This window comes from Piliocolobus tephrosceles, chromosome 10, assembly GCF_002776525.5.
Source record: "Piliocolobus tephrosceles isolate RC106 chromosome 10, ASM277652v3, whole genome shotgun sequence".
NCBI classification, from domain to species: domain Eukaryota; kingdom Metazoa; phylum Chordata; class Mammalia; order Primates; family Cercopithecidae; genus Piliocolobus; species Piliocolobus tephrosceles.
Window position 1 is genome coordinate 4,964,039 of NC_045443.1, and position 13,352 is coordinate 4,977,390.

Below are 13,352 nucleotides of genomic sequence, written 5' to 3' on the forward strand. Positions count from 1 at the left end.
GAGCTTTTGTATTCTTTTCACAGAAAGTGCACCTACTAGTCAAATATATTTGTCAATATATCTCAGCTTCTTTTTTTCTTTTTTTTTTGAGATGGAGTCTCAACTCTGTCGCTCAGGCTGGAGTACAGTGGCACAATCTTGGCTCACTGCAACCTCCGCTTCCCAGGTTCGAGTGATTCTTGTGCCTCAGCCTCCAGAGTAGCTAGGATTACAGGTGCATGCCACCACACCCGGCTAATTTTTGTATTTTCAGTAGAGGCTGGGTTTCACTATGTTGGCCAAGCTGGTCTTGAACTCCTGACCTCAAGTGATCTGCCTGCCTCGACCTCCCAAAGTGCTGGGATTACAGGCATGAGCCACCTGCCCAACCTCCTCCTCTTTAAAATAATGGGGCTTGCTGAGCTCCTGAAATCTCTTCCAACTCTAACATTCTAAGATTTTGATACTTCGGTGGTATTTGAATAGTACTGCATGGACCTACATATAGCACTTTGCAGGTGACAAAGCATCTTTGCATCCATTACATCACTCAATTCTCATAATAATCTTTTGAGGTACCAGGGTAGGTTTTATTTACCCTGTTAAGACAGGTATAGAAGCTTGTCCAGGTCACAACTAATGACTGATAAAACTGGGAATGGGATCCAGTATTCTAGGTGTTAAAAATCAGTGTTCTTTCAGCCAGGCACAGTGACTCATGCCTGTAATCCCAGCACTTTTGGGGGCCAAGGTGAGAGGAGGTCTTGAGCCCAGGAATTTGAGACAAGCTTGGGCAATATAGTAAGACCTCATCACTGAAAAAAAAAGAAAAATCAGTGTTCTTTTAATTACACCATGCAACCTTGAAACTAGAACTGAGAACATGAGGTAGTGTGTAACTTCAGAGATTTTAAATTATATAATTGGCAGTGTTATACAGGAGTTAGCAGGTTGCTGATGACAGTCAGGATCTGTTGATATGAATAAGGAAAGTATGTTAGTATCTATATTAGTCCCAGAATCAAATATTAGCAAATTGTGTTAAGTGAACATAGGATGAGGCCAAGAAATATGACAGTGTAGCATTACTACTAAGCTTCTCTGATGAAATTCAAGGGTTTTTTCTCTCTTCCAATTCAATTTGGTAGGCAACACTTTAGTGAACAGTAGGGGTAGGATACAGTGGAAACAGCCAAGATTTCAAGCGTAGTAATAAGCAACTCCTACATCCCTATTCATCACAGGCCTTTTTGTCTATCCCAGAAACACATAGTTTTCCCGAAAACACAAAGCAATGGAAGGATTAGCAAGTCTAGACGAACCCGCCCTCCCCAAACTAGGTGGTTTTCTGATAAGCCTACAGTATATTTCACAGGATCACTGGTTGCTGTCTCCTTACCCAGGAATCTGGAGAGGTTGACCAGAATAAACTATTTTAAAATCCAAGTGCTTAGTCTAACCTGGAATTTCCTCAGTTTCTAGATGGCTCTTTGTAGAACAATGTGGATTGTCAAAGCAGTCCATAAAGAAAAAATTACAAACCATTGCGCTAGAGAGAGCCATCTGCAGTTTCCCCTTAGATAGATGTTCCGATGGCACACATGGCCACTAAATTTTACATAATATTTCAGGAAGTTCACAGATTTCCTGAAGCCCACTCATGAATCACACTTCTGGTTAAGAACTCCTAGATTCATATGCCAGGTGGTGGTAAGTGCTTTGGTATATAAACTTAAACCAAAAATTGGTGGAATAATTACCACCTTGGATACGATGGTCAGAGACGTTTTATCCGAAGAGGTCACTTTTGAGCAGAGACTTGAGCTGGTGCAGTCACCTGAGTGAGCATTCCAGGAAAGGCGAACAGCAGGCGCAAGTGACCCTAGGAGAGAATGTGCTTGGAGGGTTCGACGTACATTTACTTGGGACACACCCTATTTCGGTTTCTCTTCTCCACTTTTCCCCTCGTCCTTGTCCGCCATTTTCTCTCTCCTGGGCCCTGGACCTCCTGAACGCGGAGGGCTACGCCTCCTTTTTCTCCCGGACTCACCAGGGCTGCCCTAGCTGACATTTTCAGGGTACAGGCAACTGAGAGTCAGGAAAGGTGACCTCTTCTACCTCGGGTCTTGCCATTCTGCATGTCCTGAGTCAGTCACTGGTTAACTCTGAACTTCAGGTTCCTCCGCAATTTCTTCTTAACGAACTAGCTACCCGACACCGTCCGTTCCTGGTTAGCGCCTGCGCAGACAGGCGTGGAAAATAAGTTTTGACCCAGCTTGGCAGTCGTAGTCAGCCGGGAGCGCTGGCGTGGGGGATTGTGGGAAAAGATGGCGGCTGCCGCACAACCCCGGGTTGTCCGGGTCCTGCCAATGTCACGTAAGTGTCACCCGGAACGGCGGCCCCTGATCGGGATTCCGAGACGGGGATGTAAGGTTTTGGGAGTGGCACCGTGCTGCAGCGGTCACGCCGACTTCCTAGGCACTCTGGTTTTTCTAGGTTTGGAGCTGCCTCTGTCGGGTTTCTCCTTTTGCTTTCCGCTTCCCCGGTTTACATACTCAATTATGCACCTTGGGAGGGGACAAAAGATCTTAAGCAGCTGTAAGCGAAGAGGAGAATGCGGGGGACACGTTAGAGATCGAGAGAATCAGAATTCTGATATGGTTGTAAGGGTTTAGGGTTATGAGAAATATTTGTATGGGGTGGGGGGAGAAATGTGTAAGGGAGCGGAAAAAAGGCTAGTGGCGAGAGGTTTTCTTGGATTGACTTTATGACCTTGTGCAAACCCTTAATGGGTCTCAATTCATATGAACACAATGGAAATGATAATATTACAGTACCAGGGAGTCTCTGATAAGATTAAATGAACTAATATTTATAAAAGCATCCTTTTACCCAAAAGCATCTCTACGGATGTAGAATGTGTTGGGCCTAGTGCGTTAGGGTCTGGGGGAGAGAGTGACGTTTGAGGAGAGAAGAATCAGGAGCTTGGTGGAAAGGAAAGTGAAGAAGAGTGAAGGCTATATTAGAATTTGTTAGCATTATTTAGTTTCTCTTCTGTTCTGATTGGATCTGCCCCACTCCTCATATTAAAAACATACATTTGTCCTTCCACTCACTAAAAAGCAAGGAAATTAGAAATACGGTTACACTTCATCGTTATTCTTTCACCCTCTACTCTTCCACAAACATATTCCAATCAAACCCCCAAAGTTGTATTTTTTTCTTAGTGTGTTTTAGTCGTTACAGAAAATCATTTGCTTTCAAAATTGGCTCACGTCAATTACTCGTAAAGCTTTATAAGAATTAGAAATGAGGACTGGTTGTAGAGCTATTGAGTCAGAATTTGTGAGATTAGCTCCTTGCTCCTTAAATTTTTCAAAGCACCAGAGATAGGTTTGATATTCAGCCTAAGGCAAGAATTAGGAGTGTTTAGAAGATCTTTTGTTTTTGTTTTTGTTTTCCATCTCGGGTAGAACTCCTGCATACCACTGGGAAAGGTGGTGGTGCACATCACTTATAGTGGATGGTTTTGTAGTCACAATGTCTTTGCAAAGGCATTTGCTGGTTCTTGTTAAACAGTTACATTTGTATGACATAATGTAGATTGTGAATGATAATCACTATTTATGGAGTACCTGCTATCTGCAATCTCCAGTTCTAGGTATTTTTATTAATTTTCTCTTTTAACTTACTTTCCTCTGACTGACACCATAACTTGTGTTCTTAACTACTGTGTGCTATTATCTGGTAAATTAAGTTTTTGAGTAAATTCTGGAGAGGCAAGTCTAGTATGTAACATAATCCACACACTATAGGACAGAACTGTGTAAGACAACTGTATATAGTTAAGTGTGGCAAGACTATTAAGTATCACAGGAAATCATAAAAGGGAAAGATTAGTATCATTTGAGGTACTGAGGGATGATTGGAAGACCAGTGGAGAATTGTAGTCCTCTCACTGTTCTCTTTAGGGCTGTTATGATCTGGAAAGTCCTCTGGCAAAGGACAAGTGGATGAGAATGGAGTCATGAGGTATTCAAGAGGCAGTAAAATGACTACCTGTATATCTGGGATAGTGGAGAAGGAGGTTGAATGTGTTAGATGGGATCAGACAATGGAGACCTTTGAAAGCCAAGCAGAGTTTAGACCAGTAGTCTCCAAAGGGAGTTGTGCAAGAGGACCTAATAAGTTATGGAAATATAATATTAGAACTCTTAAAAACTGTTTTCTATAGTAGTAATAGCCAACACTTATGTAGTTTAAACTGTATGCCAGACACTATTTTAAGTAATATATTATTTATAATGTGTATATCATATTGGTACTACATAGAACATGCCTATAATTTTTTAAATAAATACTTAAAAAAATTAATGCAGTAGGCAGGCAAATATGTCTGGACTATTGGTTTGGGTATTGCAGTAGGGAACTAATGTAGGATTTTAAGCAGAGAAATATAATGAATATATAATTAATAAAGAATATTGTTCTTCTAATAGTACTCATTATAAATGGAAGAAAGTGGAGAGGCTGGAACTAAAGAGAGTAGTAATTTATATTTATTGAGCACCTACTATTTCCAAGGCATTGTGACAGATGCTTGCCCATATGTTATTAAACATCTCATTATCTTGCCCATATGTTATTCTCATCAACCCTTTACACTGTGAGCTTCATGAAGCCAGGGTTTTGTATTTCACTATGATAGTCACAGTTTCTAGAATAATGCTTGGCCCATAATTATTAAAAAAAACAAATAGCCATGTGAGGTTAATGTGACATTACTTCAGAGAAATTTGAAAGTAATAAAAGCAACTGTTATTCATAGAATGCTTAATGTGCTCTAGGTAATGTGCTACATGGTTTATGTATGTTTACTCTAATCCTCTTAACAGTCCTTTGAGGTATTGATTCCTTAACTCAAGTAATTCTTCCCAGTTCATTGACTCTGCCATCTTTTCCCTGTCTTATCCTATGTTCTCACTTCCTTACTCATTACTTTTATCATTCCCTTTAATGCATTCTCAACTCCCCAGCCCAACTCCCGTTGTTGTGAAAAACATTGACCCTGATTAAACAAAACTTTCCACATAATTTGCTGCCTGCCACCGAGCAGTGGAGAACGAGGCTAGGGAAAACTCCAAACTAACTGGCCTTATTTTAAATTCATGAATACAAATCTCAGGTAGATTTTCAGTGCTACATTTTTCCAGGAAATTTGGTTTCCTTGTCTCCATAATCATTACTTAACATAGCCAGTTTCCTAATACCTCTAATATGTGCTTTCTCTCATTTTCAGTTTTATAGAGAAATCAAAGGAATCAGATGAGAACAGTCGTTTTCCCGTCATAAACTCTAATAGTTGATATGTGATAATTCTTTGCCTCTTCTCTTGTTACAGTGGGTGAGCTCCTTCTGTTCCAATCTGTGGCCAGTTCCTTCACTTTGCATTCAATCTCATCCTCTCTCAACTATTCAATCCCTTTCCTGAATCAGGAATTTTCTCCCTCTACCATGGAAATCGTGTCATTTCCATCAGCACATAAATGTTAACCAACCAACAAACAAACCTGTCCCTGTCCTTGTGTTTCTCTAATCCCATTTCTCTTTCCTTAGAAGGATTATCTATCTCCTCATCTACTTCCTTGCCTCACAGCCTCTCTTGTTTGCTCCAGTCTGGCTTTCAGTCCCACTAATCCAATAGCATTGCTCTTAGTTATGCCACCTGCAGCCACATCGTCCAGATTCTGTGGTCCTCCGTCCTCTTCCTACTTCACTTTCAGCATTTGATAAAGTTAACTCTTCTCTCCTTGAAACAGTTTCTTTTTTTGATTTTCAGATTCTGTTTCTTTCTGGGTTTTTCTCCTACCTCATGGGCCTGCTTTTTAATCTCCTTTACTAGCGTTTTGGGCTAGTCACTAACCTTATCTATACAGTGGTGATAAAGATAGCATTAAAAAAGATAATACCTATGCAGCACTTAGAATAATGCTGGATACCTGCCAAGAGCTCTGTAAAGTTAGCTGTTAATATGATGTTATTATTTTGTTATATGATGTGTGCGTATGGCCCATAATGTTTACTTTTAATTTCTGTCATTATCAGTGAGCTAGATTATTTCTCCGATTCCATACTTTTGGATAGGGAGGAACAGTGGCCTTTGGAGAGATTGCCACCTGTAAGTCATACCTAGAAAACAAACACAGATTTTCTGAAGAAAAGTCCTATTTGTGTCTTTCACCTCTCCCAAGTGTACAAAACACGAATGCTAAGCTCCAAAGTTTGTTTATTGGAGCAGAAGTGCGTTAGCACTTTAAACCTTTTTGTTTCTACTTACGTGAAAGTTGAGCAGCTAACTCTAAAATTCTACTCTAAGGATTTAGAAGTAACTTGAAAACTGGAGTATATCCAAAAGAGATTCGCATTCCTGCCTTACAAAGAATATTTGACAGGACAGGGGATGTTTAACCCGGAGAAGAAAATATTTAGTGGGGATATAATTGCTACATTTAATTGTAGAAGAGGGATTAGACTTGTTCTTTGTCATTCTGGAGGAACACGGGGATAAAAACTTCTGGGAAGCAGTCACTGATTGCCCTTGTGGTAGAACTTTCTTTCTGTTAGAATGGCTCAAAGCAGAATGGGCCACTACAGAAAGTAGTGAGTGTCCCATCTCCACAGGTGTTCAGGCAAAAGCCAGATGATTTCTTTGCACACATGCTATAGAGAAGATGTAAGCATTGGTGCATGAACTTTGAGGGTTCATTCTAGTATCAAGAACCTCAGTCGATGAAAAAGAAGTGGTGGAATGTTTGACAAATCTCTTGCTGTTAAGCTTTCTAAAAGTCAGAACATCTTTTCTCAAGCACTTCACTCCTTTTATCATTATTTATGAAGTTCTTCAGTGGTTTTATAGTAAGTCTGAACTATTGAACTGCATTCTTTTTTTTTTTAAATGTTCTGTATTAATAATCCTCCGCTTCCAACCAATATTGTCAACTTTATTTTTCGTTAGTCACCAGTTTCAGATTCTGTTCCAGGAGAGTCTTTGGCTGTTGCCCTGTGCTAGGCTTATTCATTCTACCTCTGCATTGTGATATGTTTCTCATGGGATTCTATCCTTTCTTTTTTTTCCTCTTTAAGACCTTTCTCAAAACATGTTATCCAGGAATCCTTCCTCATGGTAATATGACTTATTGTCCCTTTATTACATATTCTCAGTTCCTTTTACATGTGGGCTTATACTTTCCTACTTTGTGACTGTTTAACGTGTCTTTTTAAAAATGTGACTCATCTTCTTAGGTAAGTTACATTGTATAGTGTAGGGAATATATTTCCTCATGTCCTGTGGATTCTGTGTTGCAGTAATTTGTGTTTATTATTGTCCTTGATACTTAAATTGCTAAAGTACTGATTGCAAAATAATGTTGCAAGTTTTTTGGGAAAGGAGCTATTTGTGTTCACAGTTTTAAAAATAATATTTGCCATATTTGTATACTTTGGGGTTTTGTTTAAGGTTCTGCCATTACTGCAATAGCCACATCAGTGTGTCATGGTCCACCCTGTCGCCAGCTTCATCATGCCCTCATGCCTCATGGGAAAGGTGGACGTTCCTCAGTCAGTGGGATAGTGGCCACTGTGTTTGGAGCAACAGGATTCCTGGGGCGATATGTTGTCAACCACCTTGGTAAGTAAAGTTGTTGAGTTCATATGCTCCATTGCCATTGATCAGGATTGCCTGATGAGAAGCATGAGCTGTGATTCTCTTTGTTTTAACGGTATTATGAATTACTTGTATCTTGGATGTATGTAATCTTTATTTGTTGTGACATTAAGAGCACACTCATGTTCCTATATAGGAATTATTAAGATAGAAATACGGGACTCTGAAAAGCAATGGCGTCTTTAGCATGGCAAAATATTCTTTTTGTCAAATATAATATCAATTCACTACCATACTAGAATTTAAATATTTACCAAATCACAATTGTATAATATATCGACATTATGTTAATGTTGATCCTTTTTTCAATCCATTCTCTTTTAGGACGCATGGGGTCACAGGTAATCATACCCTATCGGTGTGATACATATGACATCATGCACCTTCGTCCCATGGGTGACCTGGGCCAGCTTCTGTTTCTGGTAAGGGCCTTTATGATTGATTGAAGTTGAGAAATATAAATTACTAAGATCATTTTTAGGAGTGAGAGACAGTATAATAAAGTAGTAATTTCTTCCCAGAATGGACCAAACGCATCCTCTATTCCCAGGTCATTCTTTCAGCTAGGTTCTGGCATCTCCTTTGTCATGCAAGCTCTAGATTGGCAGTTGGCAAACTTTTTCTGTGAAGGGCCAGATAGTAAATATATCTGGCTTTGCAGGTCATAGAGTCTTTGTCATAATTACTCAGCTCTGCCTTTGTACCTGGAAATAGCCATAGACAATATGTGCACAAATGGGCATGGCTGCATTTCAGTACAATTTTATTTACAAAATGAGGCTGCAGGCTGAATTTGGCCTATGGACTATAGTTTGTCAATCCCTGCTCTAGACTTGTGCTGTCCAGTGTGGTAGCCACTGGCCACATGTGGCTACTGACCACATGAAATGTGGCTACTCTGAATCGAGATATGCTGTACATATAAAATATACAGCAGATGTATATGAAGAAAACACCAGATTTCTATGAAGAGAAGAATATGCAATTCATCATTAATAATTTTTTATATTTGTTACATATTAAAATAATATTTTGGACATATTAGGTTAAATAAAATATATTATTAAAATGAATTTTACTTGTTTCTTTTTTACTCATGTGCCTCATGTTATATTTCTATTGGATAGTGCTCTATAAACATAAAAAAATCACAAATAGGGTGTATTATAACTTGATTGTTTAGTATAGATTTAACTTAGAACAATCCTTTCTGAGCATTCCCTTTGTCATTCTTTAATCTACAGGTTCTTCCTTTAGGCCAGTAGTTGCCAACGGGGTGAGGCAGGGGAAAGAGGGTAAAGGAGGGCCATTAAGGGAGGGACTAATGGAACTCTTTGCTTGTCACAGTGATTGGAGAGCTATCCTGGTTATTAGGTACGGGCCAGGGATGCTCAATTTCTCACAGAACACAGGACAGCCCCTTTCCACAAAGAGTTGTGCTGCCCCAAATGTCTGCAGCCAAGCTATTGATTGCTATCCTGTCTGGGCCTTGATGCTTCAATCTACTGATCTTACAGCTGACTTCCTACTTGTATTGTCCTGTAAGGAATGGAGTTATACATTTTCCCTTTTAAAAAGTATGTGCTAAACATCCTTACTATCTCTAGTAATATTCATACAGATTATTTGTAATCCATTTAAATTTTGATTTATTTTCATTTCATTTTCACATATTTCATTTTCACATTTTCATTCTTGACTCATTGTTCACAAGCTAAGTATAATACTTGTATCAGAAATTTCTTATTTCCAAAATGTTTTTCTTCTCCAAAATCTTACTATTAAATATCTTCTTGGTATTAAAGTTGCAGAAGCTTAGCTTATTCCTAGTTCTCCATGCCTTAAGTCTGTTGGTCACCTTGTCAGAGCCTCACAATTGAAGTATTTAAAAAGTGATAGGTGAAAACTTTCGAACCATTGGAATTAAACCAAATGATACCTATTCCATTATCTCTGCAGAGGTTTATTTCCTGAGTGTCTAGCATCAACCTGTGCTCTGAGCATGTTTGGATGAGCAAGACCACAGGGAACTCAGAGGCTTATATGTTTAGAGTTTATGTGTTTATTTTAGAGAAGGACTATTTGGGGTGTGAGGTGCTGATTTCCCCACTTTAGTCTTTGTTTGCAACTGCTGTCTGAGTGACCACTTGGTTTACCCACCTGACTGTGTGCCCTTGGGCCTTATCCCTGAAAATTTGGTTTTCTTTTATTACATCACTCACTGTTGTAGATTTTATGTGCATTTCACTTAATTGTCATAATAACCTCATTAGGTAAGATGTGTTTTCCAGTTTTACATGGGACTTGAAGAGATAATTTGTACCAAGTTAGTACATGGCAAACTGGGATTTGTATTTCTGTCTGTCTGATTCCAAAGCCACTTTTCTAGACTGTGTCTTTTAACCCACTTTCTAACTTAAGTCCTAACTGGTTCTTCCTGCTGGGGCTTCATCTTTTTGTTGTTGAATCTGATTTTATAGTTTGTTTTTTCTAAATTAAACAGACATTTTAGTTCTCTCTCTCTGTCTTTCATCCCCGCTTTCTTTCTCTTTTCCCTTCTTGCTCTGTCTCCTTCCCATTGCACTGACCCATGCATGTGCGCTTATTTGGTGCTAAGAAATTCTTTTTACTTGTTATCTTCCATTGAAATGCTTATAGAAACCTGCCCTTGACTCACCCTGAAGTTTTAGGTAGTTCCCTTTGACTCTTGTTTTTATGTTGTTAATGTAGAAATTACTAGATCTGGGATTATAAAAGAGGAAAGAATTAAAAGGAAATAAGAAAATAGTCATGAGTCTCCTCAACTAACATTGGTCTTTAAAAGACACTCTTCCTATCTTCAGTCTGTAAGTGGTTGCTATCAAGAAGGGAAAGTCTCTTATCTCCCAAATGATCCTTGCTTCTTTGGCTATATTTCAGAATTGGAGACTTGGTTTACTGGGTTTCTTTTCAAACTTAGTAAGGAGTACTTGGGTGGACAAAAACAAATATGCTCCATTAAAAATTAATAGCCTCCTTTTTTAGCTCTGTCATTTGATTACCTGAGTAAAGTGTACTTTTACCTGTTTGTCTCCAAAAGAGTAAGGGAATCAGCAGGGAGTTTGAGATATCATTTCTCTTGTAATAAATGGAGCTTGTATGAAATGGCACCATCTTATGACTACAGCAGATGGCCCACTTTGAAACTTGCGTTGAGGAGGCTGCAGGAGTGTTGAATGCCGAGGTATGCCCGTATGTTTTCATCTGACTGCTTTCTGCTATTATAGGAATGGGACGCGAGAGATAAAGATTCTATCCGACGAGTAGTGGAACACAGCAATGTGGTCATCAATCTTATTGGGCGAGACTGGGAAACCAAGTAAGTCTTTGACTCTCATTTCTTCTTTGCTTTAGTCTTTCTTAGGGTTTAATAGACCTTCATTGGACACCTTCTATGTGCCAGCTATCACAGTGACATTTTCTTTTTTTTTTTTTTATTTTTTTGAGACGGAGTCTTGCTCTGTCGCCCAGGCTGGAGTGCAGTGGTGCAGTGGCGGGACCTCAGCTCACTGCAAGCTCCGCCTCCCGGGTTTACGCCATTCTCCTGCCTCAGCCTTCCGAGTAGCTGGGACTACAGGCGCCCGCCACCTTGCCCGGCTAGCTTTTTGTATTTTTTAGTAGAGACGGGGTTTCACCGTGTTAGCCAGGATGGTCTCGATCTCCTGACCTCGTGATCCACCCGTCTCGGCCTCCCAAAGTGCTGGGATTACAGGCTTGAGCCACTGCGCCCGGCCCACAGTGACATTTTCAATCAGTGAATACGGGTTGGTTGAACAATCACTTGCATACCCAGTGACACCCGTCTGGTATAAGTCAGTAGTGTGATATACTGCCCAAAAAAAGCCAGTAGGTGGTATTGGTATGGCTGGTGTTGGTCCTGTGTTTGGATTAGTCCCTTTGAGATGGGGTTAGGAAATAGGATTTTGCCTGTTCTGCTGTTTAGCAAGCTGAACATTGGTTGTTCTTGTGTAGGCAGTGTTCTAGATGTCTTCTGCATTGTTAATTGAAGATGGCACGAGGACTAATTTGAACAGTTCTTTGTGTGGACTGTTTGTTAACAAATAATGTTTCAATCCTATAATCCACAACACTTTGTTTACACCTCTTTTTTTAGCATTAAAGTTTGACTTAGTTTTTTAATGTATGTCTTTCTCATCAAATATTTTATAAGTTCTTTGATGCATTGGGGGTCTTATTCAACTTTTTGTCCCCCCTAATGATTAACATAGTGTATCGTACAGAGTAAATATTTAGTTAATATTAATGAAATTGTTGACTGACTTTTTTTAGTTTCTTTTTTTTCCCTTGTGGGAAACAAAGTCCCAGGGGTAAGAAGTGATTCCTAACGCTTCAGCAACCAGTACAGCCAGGTTTCTTTAAAGGGCCTCAGCCTCAGGATTCCTTGATAATGCAGAACATGATGTATACTGGATTTCTAACTTAGAGTAGGCCTTAAATGGTGTAGAGTAATGACAGTGCGCAGAGCTGTCAACTTTTTTTAAAAAATAATTTTGGCTTAAAAAGATTTAAAAAAAATTTTTTTTTAGAAATAGAGAAAGGGTTTTACAGTTTTGCCCAGGCTGGTCTAGAACTCCTGGGCTCAAGTGATGCACCCACCTTGGCCTCCCAAAGTGCTGGGATTACAGGCGTGAGCCACCACACGTGGCCAAATTTAGCTTTAAGTTAAATCATTGCTGTTTAAAAGTTTCAGTAATATGAATTTCAATACTGTTATGAAAACCAACTTATCACATAAAGCTTTGAGATCCTGTGTCTGGAGTTCTTAACCAATTCTTTTATTTTTTTTCTTCCAGAAACTTCGATTTTGAGGATGTTTATGTGAAGATTCCCCAGGCAATTGCTCAAGTGTCCAAGGAAGCTGGAGTTGAAAAATTCATTCATGTTTCACATCTGAATGCGAATATTAAAAGCTCTTCTAGATATTTGAGAAATAAGGTAAGTCACAACTTGATTTGGGAAGTGGTTCACAGAGGCAGAGTTTCTTGGCCCATTTGAAACATGATTTTAGTGAGAAGGGTTTATCGTCAACATATCTAGAATTAAAAGGTTTTCTGATTCCCTGTATCCAGAACTAGGGGTGTGTGTGTGTGATATTTCGACATTTTGATTGATTGCCTTCTGTTTGCAGGGAACTGTGTTAAGGGGCTTCAGAGTTGGCTAGACTATGTTACTATTGGCATTCAGATACTTCAAGTTTCTTTGGGGCATCACTGAATTATACAGAAGCCATCACAGATTTCTGCCAAAGGAATCATACGTGTGTCATCTACCATGTTTCTTTCTCACCCCTTGCATTGTAGTGGTTTTATGCCACTCATAAAGGGGCAATGTGAAGGCTCAGAGTGACAGGGATTAATATTTGCCAGAGAAGATGCCTATTCACATAGTACTTATGCTCCTTTTACTCCCAGAAATGCCATACCTAGAGACTGACCACTGTAGTTTGGTGTCAGTCTGTAACCTAAGTGAAACACGTTCATTGTTTGGGACTCAGAAGGGCTATCAGTGTCTGACGTATGCTTAACATTTGGATTCTGCCATATGGGAGACTGTTTTGAGTCATACTGATAAGGACAACAGAGTTCCTTGA

The 13,352-nt window shown here is 39.4% G+C and overlaps 1 protein-coding gene across 1 annotated transcript in view; it reads left to right on the top strand.

The window, feature by feature from the left end:
* Nucleotides 1-1,790: 1,790 nt before the first annotated feature.
* Nucleotides 1,791-13,352, top strand: part of NDUFA9 (NADH:ubiquinone oxidoreductase subunit A9) — a 39,490-nt gene continuing 27,928 nt past the window's right edge. The window contains exons 1-5 of the mRNA XM_023232403.3: nt 1,791-2,355; nt 7,496-7,666; nt 8,027-8,124; nt 10,969-11,060; nt 12,556-12,697. Coding sequence (XP_023088171.1) covers nt 2,307-2,355; nt 7,496-7,666; nt 8,027-8,124; nt 10,969-11,060; nt 12,556-12,697 — 552 coding nt within the window. The 5' untranslated portion in view covers nt 1,791-2,306. The remainder of the gene's footprint in view (nt 2,356-7,495; nt 7,667-8,026; nt 8,125-10,968; nt 11,061-12,555; nt 12,698-13,352) is intronic.